The sequence below is a fragment of the Corythoichthys intestinalis genome, chromosome 15 (genome assembly GCF_030265065.1).
Source record: "Corythoichthys intestinalis isolate RoL2023-P3 chromosome 15, ASM3026506v1, whole genome shotgun sequence".
NCBI lineage: Eukaryota > Metazoa > Chordata > Actinopteri > Syngnathiformes > Syngnathidae > Corythoichthys > Corythoichthys intestinalis.
Window position 1 is genome coordinate 17,108,282 of NC_080409.1, and position 15,387 is coordinate 17,123,668.

Consider the following 15,387-nt stretch of genomic DNA (forward strand, 5'->3'; position numbering starts at 1 on the left):
TTGATTCGCAAAATTAAATTAATTGAATGTAGTTTAAAGCTGCTGATACAGAATGGGGACTTGAGTAGTTTATTTACTGTTTTAAAATGTTAACTTGAAACTGAAATAGTTGTTTATGTAAACCTGAGAGGCTTTTTATACAATTTTTGTAACTAATGCACGAAACATTAAAAGCATCTAATAGCTTGGGGGATTTGTGGGATTTTCCACTGACAGGTTACAATATTATTTTCACGTTTTACTGACTGACTATGCCATTTCTGTTTGTTATTTATAATCTTTTGTGTTTTTCACTGAATAAACAGGTCAGTTTCTTGTTACCAACCATTGTGTGTTATTCAAACTCACCTAACTCAGCTGGCTAGTTGTTATCAAGAGTACTAAAACAATTTTCATTTTCAAGTGCAAAACAATATCGGTATCGGATCGGAAGTGCAAAAACCTGGATCGGGACTATTGTCAATGAAATATTCATGATAGAAATAAAATACACATAATGTATAAATAATGATGATATGTGTGTATGTGTGTGCGTATAAGTGTACATACATACGTAGATAAAGTTTAGTTTAGTTTTTAGAACTCTTTAATTCTTATAACAAAATACCTATAACAAGATTAAAAAATGCACTGAGGGCGCAAAAGTTGAGCCGCGAAGTAGCGAGGTATCACTTTACTGTTATTTGTATGTGCAAACAAAAACAGAAATCAGTAGGCCTTTCCTTAAGGGAAAAACAAGGTTTTGATCAGGTTTATCCAAGCAGAAAGAATCTTGTTTTAATAATTGGAAAATAAAAACAATAAATATTTTTTATTTTGATTACTATTGGAGGAAAAACGGCAACAAAAGTCAATATTTCTAGAAAGTAGACAAATTGCTGTGAGTATACATTTTTAAATGCCACAACAATTTCAGCCAATCAAATGAGAGTATATCAGATAGTCAGCCGTTGCTTGTGACATCAGTTACACCCACAATTTCCGAGACTGACAACAATGACGATGTTGTTTCCATGTGAGTCGTTGTTGCAGCAGGAATGGGGATATCAAAATTAACAGTCAGACCACGATGTTTTGCCTTCAATGGCTCAAAAGAGAATGAGGCAAAGTGGCGGCTCTCCCTCTTCCTTTGTTCAGCAACTAGTCAATCGCCGATCACTTTTCTCACAAAGGCTAAATTAGCAGCACACATTGTCACACCGTTCCACGGTTATTTTAAAAATAATTTCAAAGAATATTAAAACTGTTAACCATTTTAAAATCCGTTACTAACCGCTTTTTATAACACTCACTTTAACATTTTACACATATTTTCCATCTGTCTTTTTAATTAACATATTTATGAATTTTATTAATCATGGGATATTTGAATATGGGATATATATTACGTTGTCACTTACATAGTGATATATAACAGATGTTTTATTTTCTTTTTTGATTGAATTTGAGAAAGACAAGAGATGAAAGACACAAAGATGCTGGAACCTTTCTTTGCTACCGTTCCAGTGAGATTTACAAAGATGACTGCCTGAAAAAAACACAAAAATTCCCTTTGTCCTTGATGGTATGGTGCTGCATGTCAGGCAAGGGCACTGGTGAGAGATGGCTGTGGTTAAATCTTCAATAAATGCATAATTTTACATTGAAATTTTGGACAGCTGTCTTATTCCTTCAACTGAATTGAATTCAAATTTCCAAGATGACAATGCATCATGCCACAGAGCAAAACTGTTCCTTGGAAAAGACTCATTCGGTCAATGTCATGGCCTGCAAATAGCCCAGATCTCGAAAACCTTTGGTGGAAATTGAAAAAAATGGTCCACAGGCTGTGACCTGCAAGGATGATCTGGCAACTGCAATCAAAGAGAGTTGGCACCAAATTGATAAAGAATACTAGCTTTAGCCTGGTACACGAAACTCACCGCTGTTCCAGCTTTTGAGTCTGGCAACCATTCTTAAAATTTCCAGGGCGGAGCAAGCCACAGCAAACAGACAGCGGAGTGGACCAATCAGCGACGGACGGACGTGCCGTTAGTAAAGTGACGAGGGACTAGCGCGTGGAAGTACACATACGAGGAGAACGGAGTTTATTCAACATGGCTAGTGCGAGACAGACCGTTGTCAGTGACTTGTGTCGATGTGTTTTTGGTAATTTAAAACAGATTTTACCGTGGATTGGAACAAATTCTGTGCTCGCTTGTTCGCCATCTGTGTTGTTGTGGAGACGACTTCCGACGCGGAAGAGTGATGATACTCGTTAAAAACACGTCACGCAAATAAACGAATCTGATTGGACGGTTGATTTTGTTCTTGCTCGAGAGGCCGTTAATGGGCTGGGTCCCAGACTATTCTCACAGTGTTTGAAAAATACAGAGAGAACAGTCTGGCCATGCCAGACAAGAAGAATATTGTTTGTCACTCATCAAGTCCATGCCTCAGAGACTGTTAAGTTGTCATAAAAGCCAGAGGTGGTGCAACGAACTACGAAATATGTGTTTTGATTGTTATTTCTTTGTTTGTTTCTCATGATTCCATTTTTTTTTTTACTCAGAATGGAGTAATTCTATTTTTATTTCCCTGCACTTGCTCTATAAAAGTAACCTTTACTGACCACCACAATGTTTTTTATTCATTTCTTTTAGTGTTTCTAAATGTCAAGGAGTTGCACTTTTGAACTAATTCATTATTTTTTTCGAGGTTTTTATCTGAGTTTGTTCTACATAATAAAATGTCTGAGTGAGTGCTCGTCCGAGACTGGTGATTCCATACTTTTTGCTAGGGGTTCAATATCTTGCCTTATCATATATAAAAAGCCGATAATTTAGTGAGAGGCACTCTTCCACTCATTATGGTCCACTGCTATTTTTTTCCTTATGAGTTGGCTTACATAACTCCCCTACTTTTCCACATATGTCTATTTTGCCTAGACCCAGTGGGACACTTCACTTTGCCCCATATCTTGCACAGATGTGGATTCCCACTGATTCGTTAGATGCTCTGAAGTATCTGGGGGATTACATTAGAGCAAGAAATCTAGTGTCCTTACATGAAGCCATGCTTAAGTGCCTCATTTACAGGATATACAGTATATTTATGTATGTACAGTATATACTGTATATACCACCATATTTAAATTTACATTATGAATTTATTATTGGGATCTTTAACAAGCATACACACAAAGATATTATTTTCACTGGATCTTGTGTCCTACAATTTAATTAAGAAATGACACTGATTTTTCTATTTAAAAAAAAAAAAAAAAAAAGTGACTTTGCTCCAGAGTTGCAATTTGAATTTTACGTTTTTCCTATCCACACAGAGCGTTTTGACCACCACTGTCCCTGGGTGGGGAACTGCGTGGGAAGGAGGAACTACCGTTTCTTCTACATGTTCATCCTTTCGTTGTCCTTCCTCACCATATTCATCTTTGCCTTTGTCATCACACACATCATTTTACGTGAGTAAAACACATATATGCACCACTCAGGACTACTGCACTCCCTGATTAATGTACCTATATACTGTATGTATGTACATTTGTGCTTGGGCATGATTATGGATGTCAAATAAGAACGTAAGTTTAGTAGGCACTCTGCCTTGATTTGCAGAACAAAACAAAAAGTATTTTAGCTTTTTTTCACTTAGAGTGAGTAAATATTAACATGAAATTAGCCTGCTTATCGCCATGAAGATTTTTCACGGTCAATATTTGAAACAGCAGACCCAAAATTGCAAACATACAAAGTTTATATGGTTGTTTTCGTCAACAATGACAATAACAAAAAAATGTTGTTGATGCAGACTTTTTTCATGACTATGACGTGATGATGACGAGCTAAAAACGTTTCTTAGGAGACTAAAACATAATGAGAAGAATGCCAATTTTTGTCTGATGAGAGGACAAGATGTAAATGTGACATAGTTTCTGTCATATGTCCACAATGCGTGGTATTTCCATATTGTTTGTAATGTCAGCCTGCATCATAACAGTGTTTGGGTCATGTCAGTCCTGTGAGATGTGCTGCCCCACCACCACCCATTTTGACTTGTGTTAGGATGTGCTTCAAGCTGTGCTCCAGGCTTGTTTGTTTTGAAACACACGGAAGAAATTGTTTTCTTATCGTGACAAAAGACAATTTACAATGTTTCTTTAGCCTTTAACTGTCGATGCTAAGTGATCATCACACACAAAGTGTAACTTGTAGCATTAGCATAGCATTCACGTTAGCAGTTAGAATTTAGCGTGGCGAGCATTGTCTTAGTCTCGTGGACAACTTTTTTGGGGGGGGGGGGGCATACAGTTCATGGCACCCAGATGGGTTTAATTAATCGAAAATAATGTACTGTTTTCCATGTATTACCATCACTAGGTTGGCGTTGTCCTTGTAGAAGCTACAATATCTGCTCTGTTCATTTGAAATTGTTGGAAACCTTTATTCATTTATTTTGGGACTAAAACTAGAATTTTACAGACAAAAACATTTTGAGTAATTGTTGACTAAAACTAGACAAAATTGTTTTCGTCAATTAAAACTAGACCACAAGATGAACACATTTTGAAATGACCATAATGTGACTACAATTAATATGTATTCTCGTCCAAAAGACATTAGACTGAGACAAAAATTTAAAGGGCTGCAAAAAACAACAATGGTTCATAATAAATAAAATTAATTCAACAATAAAAATAACAATGGCTCACAAATAAGCTTCTTTTATAGGAGATATAAACAAGTTGCAATATACTGTAAATGATCTACAATCTCAGTCTTTAACATCGCCCATGCCTAATGTGCATACAACCCTATGTTTGACACTGTCACAGCTGTGTCATGATTTAATGTGCCATGTAGAACACAATTGCACTCTTTTAAAGGAATCTCTTTCTCAATGCTTCTGCAGGTTCCCATCGAACTGGGTTCCTCAATGCGCTTAAAGATAGCCCAGCGAGATATCCTTTCGCCGCAGATTGTGGTTTGCTTCTTCAGTCAAATATTTTGTAATAGGCTGTTGCTCTTTGGTTGTCTGTCACCACTTTCGACTTTCATTCTGTGTTACAGAGTAAATGCAAATTTTAGTTTTGTTTCATTAGTCAAACACCTTCCTTGCAGATAACTATTTTTTTCTCTCTTTGATCACATTGTCTATTCATATATGTCCTTTGTGTAGCCTCCACAAGTTTTTGTGTAATACTCACACTTTTTCCTCTGTTTCCCACGACTCTGCACATATCGCTGGGAGTGGTGGGCACACCTTTCCTCTAGAATTCTATGAAGCATACACCTCGTATACAGTTCATTACCTCCATCAGAATGAGCCTTTTGTCCTATTTATAATGGAACAGAATTTCTGTTATCTTACACCAGTACTTCATTAGCAAATTCGCATCCATTTGAAACCCAAGAACATGAACTGTTATAAAATCTAGTAGCGCACCCAGGGCTCTGTTCCATCCTCTCTCATTGGCAGGCTGCCATAACAGTTTGTCTGGCAGAGAAATGAGTGACAAGCTGAGCTGAAATTGGCCTGTCCAGCAGCACTTTAAAAAAAACGGGTGCTGGAGTTAATATTATCATGACAGTCCTCTCCACAAGATGAATAATGTTACAGTGCTGGCCAAAAGTATTGGCACCCCTGCAATTCTGTCAGATAATGCTAAATTTCTCCCGGAAAATGTTTGCAATTACAAACACTTTGGTAGTAATATCTCCATTTATTTTGCTTGCAATGAAAAACCACAAAAGAGAATGAAAAAGAATAAATCATTATCATTCTACGCAAAACTCCAAAAATGGGCCGGACAAAAGTATTAGCACCGTCAGCCTAATACTTGGTAGTACAACCTTTAGACAAAATAACTGCGAACAACCGCTTCCGGTATCCATCAATGAGTTTCTTACAAAGCTCTGCTGGAATTTTAGACCATTCTTCTTTGGCCAACTGCTCCAGGTCACTGAGATTTTAAGGGTGCCTTCTCCAAACTGCCATTTTCAGATCTCTCCACAAGTGTTCTATGGCAGGTTTCCCCAACCTTTTTTGCACCACGGACCGGTGTTATTTGTGTCTTTTTTTCACGGACCGGTGTTCTGACAAATTTTGCAACCCATCAAAAATTGCAACGATGCGATTCTGCGCATGCGTGTAACATTAAACATGGCCGCAAATTAAGCCTGAACGATATATCGTTTAAACATCGCCATCGCGATGTGCGTATGCGGGGGTCCCATCGCAAGGATGTGCGGTAGTTTTTTTTATTTCTTAATCCACAAAAGTCGCATAGCCTCTCTCCCTCCCTCAGCTCTTTGGTCCTGAGTCATGCGGCACTTGCTTATTAAAGTTAACGATGTTGAAAGCTGATTTTCTCTGATGTTGCCAGAGGAGCGACTTTACACCTGTCAATCATCGTTTAACTTGTTAAATAGTTGCTGCGGCAAGGAAGTGCGAGCTGGAATGAATGTGTCTGTGTGTGGGGAGAGGTTCAAGACAGCCGGACCTGTTGTGTTGTGGCAAAAAAAACGCCACAAGTGATCATGAGGAGTTTGTAATTTATACATGTCACTCCAAGAGTCACATCCAAGGTAGGTAAACAGAAGCATTTAATAAAGCCAAGCATTTTTCTACTACAGTGCTTTATTCTTGCTTAACAATGATTCGGTGGGACAGTTGTGTAAAACTGATCATAATCATTACATTTGAAGTGCTTAAAACCATTTATTAAAATATATATACAAGTTTTCAAGTCATACTTTGGGGAAAAAAGTGAAAAAACATGTCTTAAATGTATCTCTTTCCAATGCTAAATCTGAATAAATACATTGAAATCACACGTATCGCGGCAGGTTCTGGTCCCCATTAACCGCGAAAAATCAGGGATCACTGTACACTGTGGTCACGGTGAGTCATCCAAAGTCTTTCCAAACAGCTATTCAAGTCATCTGGTGAAAATTTCTTAAAAAAAAAATATATATATATATATATATATATATATATATACACGTATATTCAGTATATATATATATATATTTTTTTTTTTTTTAAATACCGCAAAATATTATCGCAAACCCCCAAAAAATCCCAGCAATAGTTTTTTCCAATATCGTTCAGGCCTACCGCAAATGCAGCGATTCCAAAGTAAACACTACAAACTTTCTTTAAAGAAAGGAATATTAACTTACGTTTGATCATGGAAGGACATGTAGAAAAGTTCTCCTCAGATACATCCTGCCATGTTAGCTGCACACAACAACTGCACACCGCTCTCTCACCATTAACGACTTCGCCTTGTTGTTAAGCATTAAATAAGAAGCCCGCTTCACAAAGATACGATGTTGGAAATTGTGGCAAGGTTTTCAGTGCTCTCGTAGCAATGTCAGAATATTCCGGAATTACTTTAATCCAGAATCTCGGTAGAGTTGTTGTCTCAAATGTAGGTTTAAGGTCACCATCATTTGCGATCTCTACAAGCTGATCCTCCTGTTGCACAGACATGCTCGAATCACTCGGTTTATTCACAAACGGGTCACGAATCCACTCCTTCGCAGTTCGTTGTTCTTCGAGGTTGTAGGCTCATCTTCTGGCTCGTCAGATGCCCTTTTCACCGTAAAAAATATCTCCAAAGACGTCTGTTTTCCAGTCATCTTCACCCGTGTGGGGGTTAATTATTTCCGGGAACAAATGTGCTGCGCTCGCAGCCCAATACGTTATTATCAGGGACAAGCGCACATAGATATATTATATACACAAAACAAGATGTACTGCTAGCAGTCCAATCAATGGATTTTTATGACGAAATTCTAATCTATCCTGTAATATTATATCTAGGGTAGACAGGGATATTGGTCTGTTAATGGGCACAGGCCAAAGTTAATTCGGCCAGAATGCAGTCCTTAATAATTTTTTATTTCTGTGCGGCCCGGTAGCAAATGCGCCACGGACCGGTACCAGTCCGCGGCCCGGCAGATGGGGACCCCTGTTTTATGGGATTCAGGTCTGGACTCATTGCTGGCCACTTTAGAAGTCTCCAGTGCTTTATCTCAAAACATTTCTAGTGCTTTTTGAAGTGTGTTTTGGGTCATTGTCCTGCTGGAAGACCCATGACCTCTGAGGGAGACCCAGCTTTCTCACACTGGGCCCTACATTATGATGCAAAATTTCTTGGTAATGTTCAGACTTCATAATGCCATGCAAACAGGCCAAGCAGTCCAGTGCCAGAGGCAGAAAAGCAACCACAAAACATCAGGGAACCTCCACCATGTTTGACTGTGGGGACCGTGTTCTTTTCTTTGTAAACTCTATGTTGATGCCATTTCCCAAAAAGCTCTACTTTTGTCTCATCTGACCAGAGAACATTCTTCCAAAACGTTTTTGGCTTTCTCAGGTAGGTTTTGGCAAACTCCAGCATGGCTTTTTATGTCTCTGGGTCAGAAGTGGGATCTTCCTAGGTATCCTACCATAGAGTCCCTTTTCATTCAGACGCCGATGGATTGTATGGGTTGACACTGTTGATTTTTCAAAGGCTGTTAATACTTTTTGTCTTTTGTATTTTTTTTTTAAAATCCATTCCCTTTAGTGTTTTTTCATTGCAAGCAAAATAAATGAAGCTATTACTACTAAAGCATTTGTCATTGTAATCATTTTCTGGGAGAAATTGAGCATTATCTGAGAGAATTGCAGGGGTGCCAATTCTTTTGGCCAGCACTTAATGTCCTTTAGAAAATGACAGTGGTTTAGGTTGGATTCAGGGTGAAAGTGTTAAGGGGAAAGGGACAGTCAACTTGAATCATCCACACTCTTTGCAGACTGGCGTGTGTCATTTTATGTTTGCATCATGCAAAAAATATGCTAAAAGAAGCCATCACGGATTTCTTTTTTCTTTGTTTTTATTAAGCTCTTTGCTCTCATTTGAGGAATTACAATATGTACTATGCTAAGATTTGTTAAATAATACAGTGTTACCACCACATACGGATTTCATTCGTTCCAGGACCTGGTTTGTAAGTCGAAATGGTCGTATGTTGAGCAGGATTTTCCCATAAGAATACATTATAATTCGATTAATTCGTTCCACAGCCCAAAAACCTATGCTAAATCCTTAATAAATACTACTGGTAGAATTACAAATAGCAATTACACACAGCAAATTAAATAAAGTATCATTAATTATCATATTAATAATAATACAATAATAATAATGTAACAAATAATAATAATAAATCAGAAATTTAAAAAGCGTTTTTTTTTATTGTCACCTTAACTGGTGAACAGCAGTCAGAGGAGACTGGGCATATTGTCGCGCCAGTTCACTCACACCACGCTCTTATTTTTCTTAAATTGCCTTCTTAATTTCAATGTAAGCATCACCTTTTTCCTTTTTTCACCACCTGCAATAACCTTGGGACCCACGTTTATTTCTCTCGCAAGAAAATCCGCCATCAGTCCGCCTTGCGGGAAAACAATGAAATTGCAATACTGTCATAAATCATCCTATTCGAGCATGTCGACATATGTCGAGACACATGACAAGTCAAGCTTTACGTCGTAAGTCCAAAGGATCGTATGTCGAGGTACCATCGTATTATAGTCAATTTCAGTTTGGCCAAGTATTCACTGTATTCATGATCTCAGTGATTGGTGTGTAGCAGAGCAAATGAACAATGTTCTGCATTCATGGTAAATGGACATAACAAAAGACCTATTGGCAGCAGTCCCCAGGCTGTAGGTCAATATGTTAGCTTGTTATTGTGTCCATGCTGCGCTGTCTGTTCTGTGTTTCTTTGTGTGCTTAGGATGTTCATTTATTTGCTAAAGAAAGTTTTTCCTTGACTGCACCGTGTCACTGTGTTGGAGGTGGTGGTATGTTTCTTCTCTGTGTGGTCTATTGTTGGCCTTTCAGGCTTCCATACATACCTTATCAGCTCCAACCAGACCACCAACGAAGATGTGAGTACATCAAATGATATGTGTCAGTGCACCTATTATTGGCATTTAAGTTCACATCACTTATTACAGTTGTATGGAATATATTTTCATCGTCAAATGTTATTGTGGAAATTTCTGTGCAGTATTTGGTATACTTCAATTACTCTGGAGTACAAGTCGCTCTAGTCAAAAATGCATCATCTAGATGAAAAAAAAAAATCTCACTGCAATATAAATTTGCATTTTTGACTCTTGTAGTTTTCATAAATACATTCATACATTTCATAAGAACTGGCCCTGCTAATATGGTACAGTGGTAAGGTAACAAAGGTAATGTTATTATTGTGTGATCTTGAAGTAGGCTAGACACAAACTCCAAGTCTAGACACTCCACACGCATGATGTTTGAGGCTTTTAAAGCTGTGACTGATGTCTCCTCCAGATAAAAGGATCGTGGTCTTCTAAAAGAGGGAAGGACAACTATAATCCTTACAGCCATGGCAATATTGTGACCAATTGCTGTGCAGCTCTCTGTGGGCCTCTGCCACCAAGGTATGATTTTTATAATAGAGCATTTATCCTAAGTGTCCCATGATCTTCGACAAATTGTCGCAGTTCAAAATATACCACACTTAGGGAGAACTGAACTTAACCTTTCCTTAACTGCCAAAAAAGAGACCTACTTTGGCTTGAGCCACCTGTGGCCTTTTTGCTCTCCAAAGCCACTAAGAAACAACAGTTAAATGGATTTCTTGCACATCCTCACCAAATCTCAGATCTAAGTCTACAGGAAAGATTCAAAATAACACTTTGTGATTTTCAGGTGAATTTAAAAAAAGAGAATAGACACACCTGAGCTACGTGTTTGGGTACATGTGATTTGTTAATGTCACTGTCGTGCTTTTTCACAGCATTATGATCTAAAGTAAAAAAATGATCTAAAGTAAAAAAAAAAAAAAAATTAAAAAAAAAGTTGCTCTTAACACCTGCACAGAAGTACAAGACCTGCTATTTCCTTTCATATCACATCGAAGAGAAAATAGTATAGGAATGACAATATACACAATAACTAGAGATGTGCGAAATTTCCGATTCTTAAATTATTCGCAATTCGGCCGTGTAAGATTCGAGAATGATTCACAAACATCCAAATTCCGATTATTGAAATATGCCAAATGAAGCAGAACTAAAACACAGTCAGCGTGGTCTTTGGGACACAATGAGGAACAGACCGAAAATAAACATCATGCTTGTTGTTACCAGGGTAGGGACAATGCTCAACTCACGGCTCTGGCTCAACTCAAGCCACTAGACAAAAAAACAATAATACCTGACTGCTGCCGACAGCCGCTACAAACTATGCCAACAAAATGCTACGGTAGATATCACATGTAGAAACAACTAAATACGAAATGATAGACTTCGCGACGTTGGCAGCACATGTATAGAAAACTAGATGCGAAATGACAGCCTTGCCGGCGTTAGTAAACAGCCGCCATCTTAAAGCAGTAGACTTCTCTGGAATGCTGTTGTAGCGACCTTTCAGAGCGAACCAAATAACTTTTTATCTAAAATACTCCTAAATCGTCAAAATCTTTAAAATCTATCTTTAAAACAGTTTTAAAACTTTCATGTCAAAAGTAGACGGAAGGTAAATTATGGAATAACGGGAGCAATTTTGACAACTTCGCAAAATTAAATTAATTGAATGTAGTTTAAAGCTGCTGATACAGAATGGAGACTAGAGTATTTTATTCTTTTGAACTGTTAACCTGATACCCCAATAGTTGTTTATTTAAGCCTGAGAGGATTTTTGTACAATTTTTGTAACTAATTTTCGAAACATTAAAAGCAGCTAATAGCCAGGGGGGGGGTGCACCAATAATCGTTTTATAATCGAATCGTAGCCTCTGAATCGTAATTGAATCGTTAGGTGCCCAAAGATTCCCACCTCTAACATTAACCCAGTAACGGAAACACACGCTCACAAGTTGAAAAAATAATATGTACAGTATTATATTCTTGCATACATACATACATACCCATCTTGGGAAAAACAAAGACACTACTGTGAATCTTTGACATTCTTTGTGGTTTTCTGCTTTGCCCTCACAAGGCATAACGCATCAATAATTAGTTGTGGCTAGCAAAAGAGAAGACTTCGTGGCACAGGTGGCTGCCTTCTGGCCGCATGCTGATGGCTGGCCACAGGTATTGCCCTGCTGGGGCCACCAACCAAGACGGAATGTCTGAACTCAGCCCCAGACTATGCAAAAAATGCGCTTCTTTGCACAACCCCAAATGCACGTCTATGTTCTTAGCTGACACACTCACTCTTATAAGTGTGAACATTGTTGACCCTTGAAAGCATATACTGTATTTGATCATAAAATGCAGGCTTTTTTTGTTTTGTTTTTTAACTACAGGAGCAATTATTTAAGGCAGGCGTTCCTAACCTAACCGGGGCTTTGACGTCCAACCTTTCCTGTCTAAAGTTGCCTGTGGCCCATGCAAATAATATTTTTTGTCGACTTTTGTCACATTGATATTCAATTACCAAATCAAATCTATTCATGTTTAAAAAGCTTAAAAAAGAAGTAATAAAAAATATATGGATTGGGGAATTAAATTACCAGCATGACTAATCATAAAATGATGAGGTGACCAAAAATATACTGTTCATGTAATTAAAGTATCTAAAATAAAGTAAACAAAAGTGCAAATTAAAATATTATCATTGTTAATAAAAATCTTTTGACACCACAAAAAGATCTAGTGTCAGGAAGATGGGAGTTGCTGTAGAAAGAAGACGATTGCAATACATTCAAAGGCAAGATTATTTCTAATCCTCCCATTAATATGTTACACATTAGAGCTGGGCGGTTTACCGAAAATCTACCGTTACCGAGATGATTCACAATGACCAACATCATTTTGACTATGTGGGTAAATTCGGTATTTTATTGAAGCGAAAAAATACTGTTTTCATCCCGCTTTGACTCTGTGTTGTGTGGCTATATGTTCATTCCCTTTTAAGAAAGCAGTGAGTGTGCTTACGTATGAAGTCACGTGGTTATCAGGAAATCAAACAGAAAGAAGCCTGGTAGACTAACGCTAGCGGCTAACACTACAAGGGAACGTGATGAGTCGGGCTTGAGGGAGCCTCGCCAAACTTACACCCGCTTTTAAGTAGACTCTTGGCGGCCTCCAGACGGGCTTTCACCTGCTGTCCTCCCTGGTTCTCACGGTTTCAGGAGAGGGTGCTTTCAGTGCTTTGTACTGGTAGCCAGGCCACAGGCTAACACTACAAATGAACGTGATGGAGCTCTAACCTTGTCAAAATGGCTGAACTTAATGAGTGGATTGGGCACGGACAACATCTAGTAATCAGTATGTCGCGTTATTTTGTCTGTGTTTGTGTGATTTCTTGGATAGCTTTTATGATGGTAAAACATTTAGCATAAAGTATCATCCAACAGTGAAGCCTATAATATGACCGTTTAATGGCCACAGCTATTTTTCTGTATGTGCTTGCTTTAGTCTGTGCCATTACTGCAATCGTAAAATCCTAAATGTTTCATTGGCATAAGAGCAGTATAGCTTTAATGTGTGTGTGTTTGTGTGGGGGGTGCATGTGTGTGTGCATGTATTAAAAAATTTCTGGAAGGAAAAAAAAACTGAAACCTTTGTGTTGAGTAACTACAGTATGTCACAGCAGCCATTAACAATAAGTTGTCTGTTTGAAGTGTACTGTTCAAGCTGTAATTTGTGTTAAAATGACGTTTGCACAGTCATCATATTGATTTTTAGAATGTTGTACATTGTCGTACAAGTTGTTATAAATGCTCATACTTGAATTCTTATTGTTTACAAGATATTTTTATATACATAATGTTTAGACTGTATGAACAATTGTTAAATATGTTAAGTTGAAAGCTGGTAAATAAATCAACGAGAAACGGTTAATTTTTATTTCATGCACTGATCCAGATTTTCAAATTACATAACATTCCACTTGGACAAATTTCTCGTCATCGAGGTAAATCTGCTCAATTTACCGTGATACGTACTAAAGGCCATATCGCCCAGCCCTAACGCACATGCATTTTTACCATGCGCTCCTGTATTTCATCCACAGGTGCTAATGAAATTATAACTATAATAGGACATTATTTTCAATCCTTTCAATCCTTTTAATGAACTTTGCATATTGTATTTATACAACGAAGTCAGTGGATCAATGGCTTACTGGGTTTTGCAAGCGTAAACGCTAAAATCTATTTTTAGCATGTGTGAAAGTCTTGTGCTTTTGGTTGACTCAAATCATTTCTTCAAATTTCAAAACCAGTTACTGAGTAATCAGCTATCTTGGGAAACTGTGGTCACACTGTCAAAATGTGAGTCTGGACAGCAGCCGTAAAATAACTCTCCCTCGCAGCCCACATTTACAAAATTGAAATTATTTACACCCCACTGGGTATCGATCGCAGTTTATTAATCACTGATTTAGGGTAAACTAAGTTGTGATATGGCTCACAAGCCATTCTTAACAATGTTTGACCCAGTCTAACATTGCTTTCCTCCCACGTCCCAAACACATCCGTGGTAGAATTATTGTACACTCCAAATTGTCCATAAGTCTGAATGTTAGCGTCAGTGTTGTCACGGATTACTTAAAAAAGTAATTTAATTACTGATTACTGATTACACCTAAAAAAAAGTAATCTAGTTACTTTACTGATTACTTTATTATCAGAGTAACTAAGTTACTTTAAAAGTAACTTAGTTACTTTTTGCCAATTTTTCTCCTTTTGCTGCCTCAACATAAAAATAACAGAAAAAATTCATCACGTGTAATTGAGTTTTTCACATAAGGCTTAATCTTTGAGTTAGCGGGGGTTTAATTAGTCGATGGAGTTGATTTCAACCACCATTGACTCGCCCTAGCTTAGCCATCCCGGAGCCTTGAAACTAACAAATAACTGACAAACTGCACGAAATTTGTTCAAATAAAGTCCAACAACTAATTAAATCCCTGCTAACTCCAAGATGAAGCCCAATGTAAAGAATTCTGAACTTCCCCTTTGAAATAAAGACCTAGCCATTAAAATGTTGTCCATAAAAGTTGTAAAGCAATAAAACAACAAAAATGTATGAAATGAACAAAAATCCTACAACGTACAGTTTTCATAATGGGTCAAAATCATTTTTCGAACAGATCATGTGACTAGCACCTTGAGACTATCCTTTGCTTTGCTTCGCCAAAACTACACCACAGGAGGCAAGATGGATATTTAGAATTTCTTTAAACCTAAGCTTTCAAACGCTACCAACAACAACTTCAACAGCTGATTGAACTCGAACAGTATCAAGATGTGTGTATTTGATACTCTGCCAATGGGTTTTCCCATTGTGAGTGTATCAAATACTTGTTCTCCCCACTGTACAGTATTGGCCAAAAGTTTG

The 15,387-nt window shown here is 37.7% G+C and overlaps 1 protein-coding gene across 7 annotated transcripts in view; it reads left to right on the forward strand.

Annotated features, from left to right (window-relative positions):
• Positions 1-15,387, forward strand: part of zdhhc14 (zinc finger DHHC-type palmitoyltransferase 14) — a 61,372-nt gene that overhangs the window by 33,784 nt on the left and 12,201 nt on the right. For all 7 annotated transcript variants that reach the window (XM_057858887.1, XM_057858885.1, XM_057858889.1 and 4 more), the window contains 4 exons: positions 3,323-3,460; positions 4,906-4,954; positions 9,840-9,942; positions 10,364-10,473. In XM_057858887.1, coding sequence (XP_057714870.1) covers positions 3,323-3,460; positions 4,906-4,954; positions 9,840-9,942; positions 10,364-10,473 — 400 coding nt within the window. The remainder of the gene's footprint in view (positions 1-3,322; positions 3,461-4,905; positions 4,955-9,839; positions 9,943-10,363; positions 10,474-15,387) is intronic.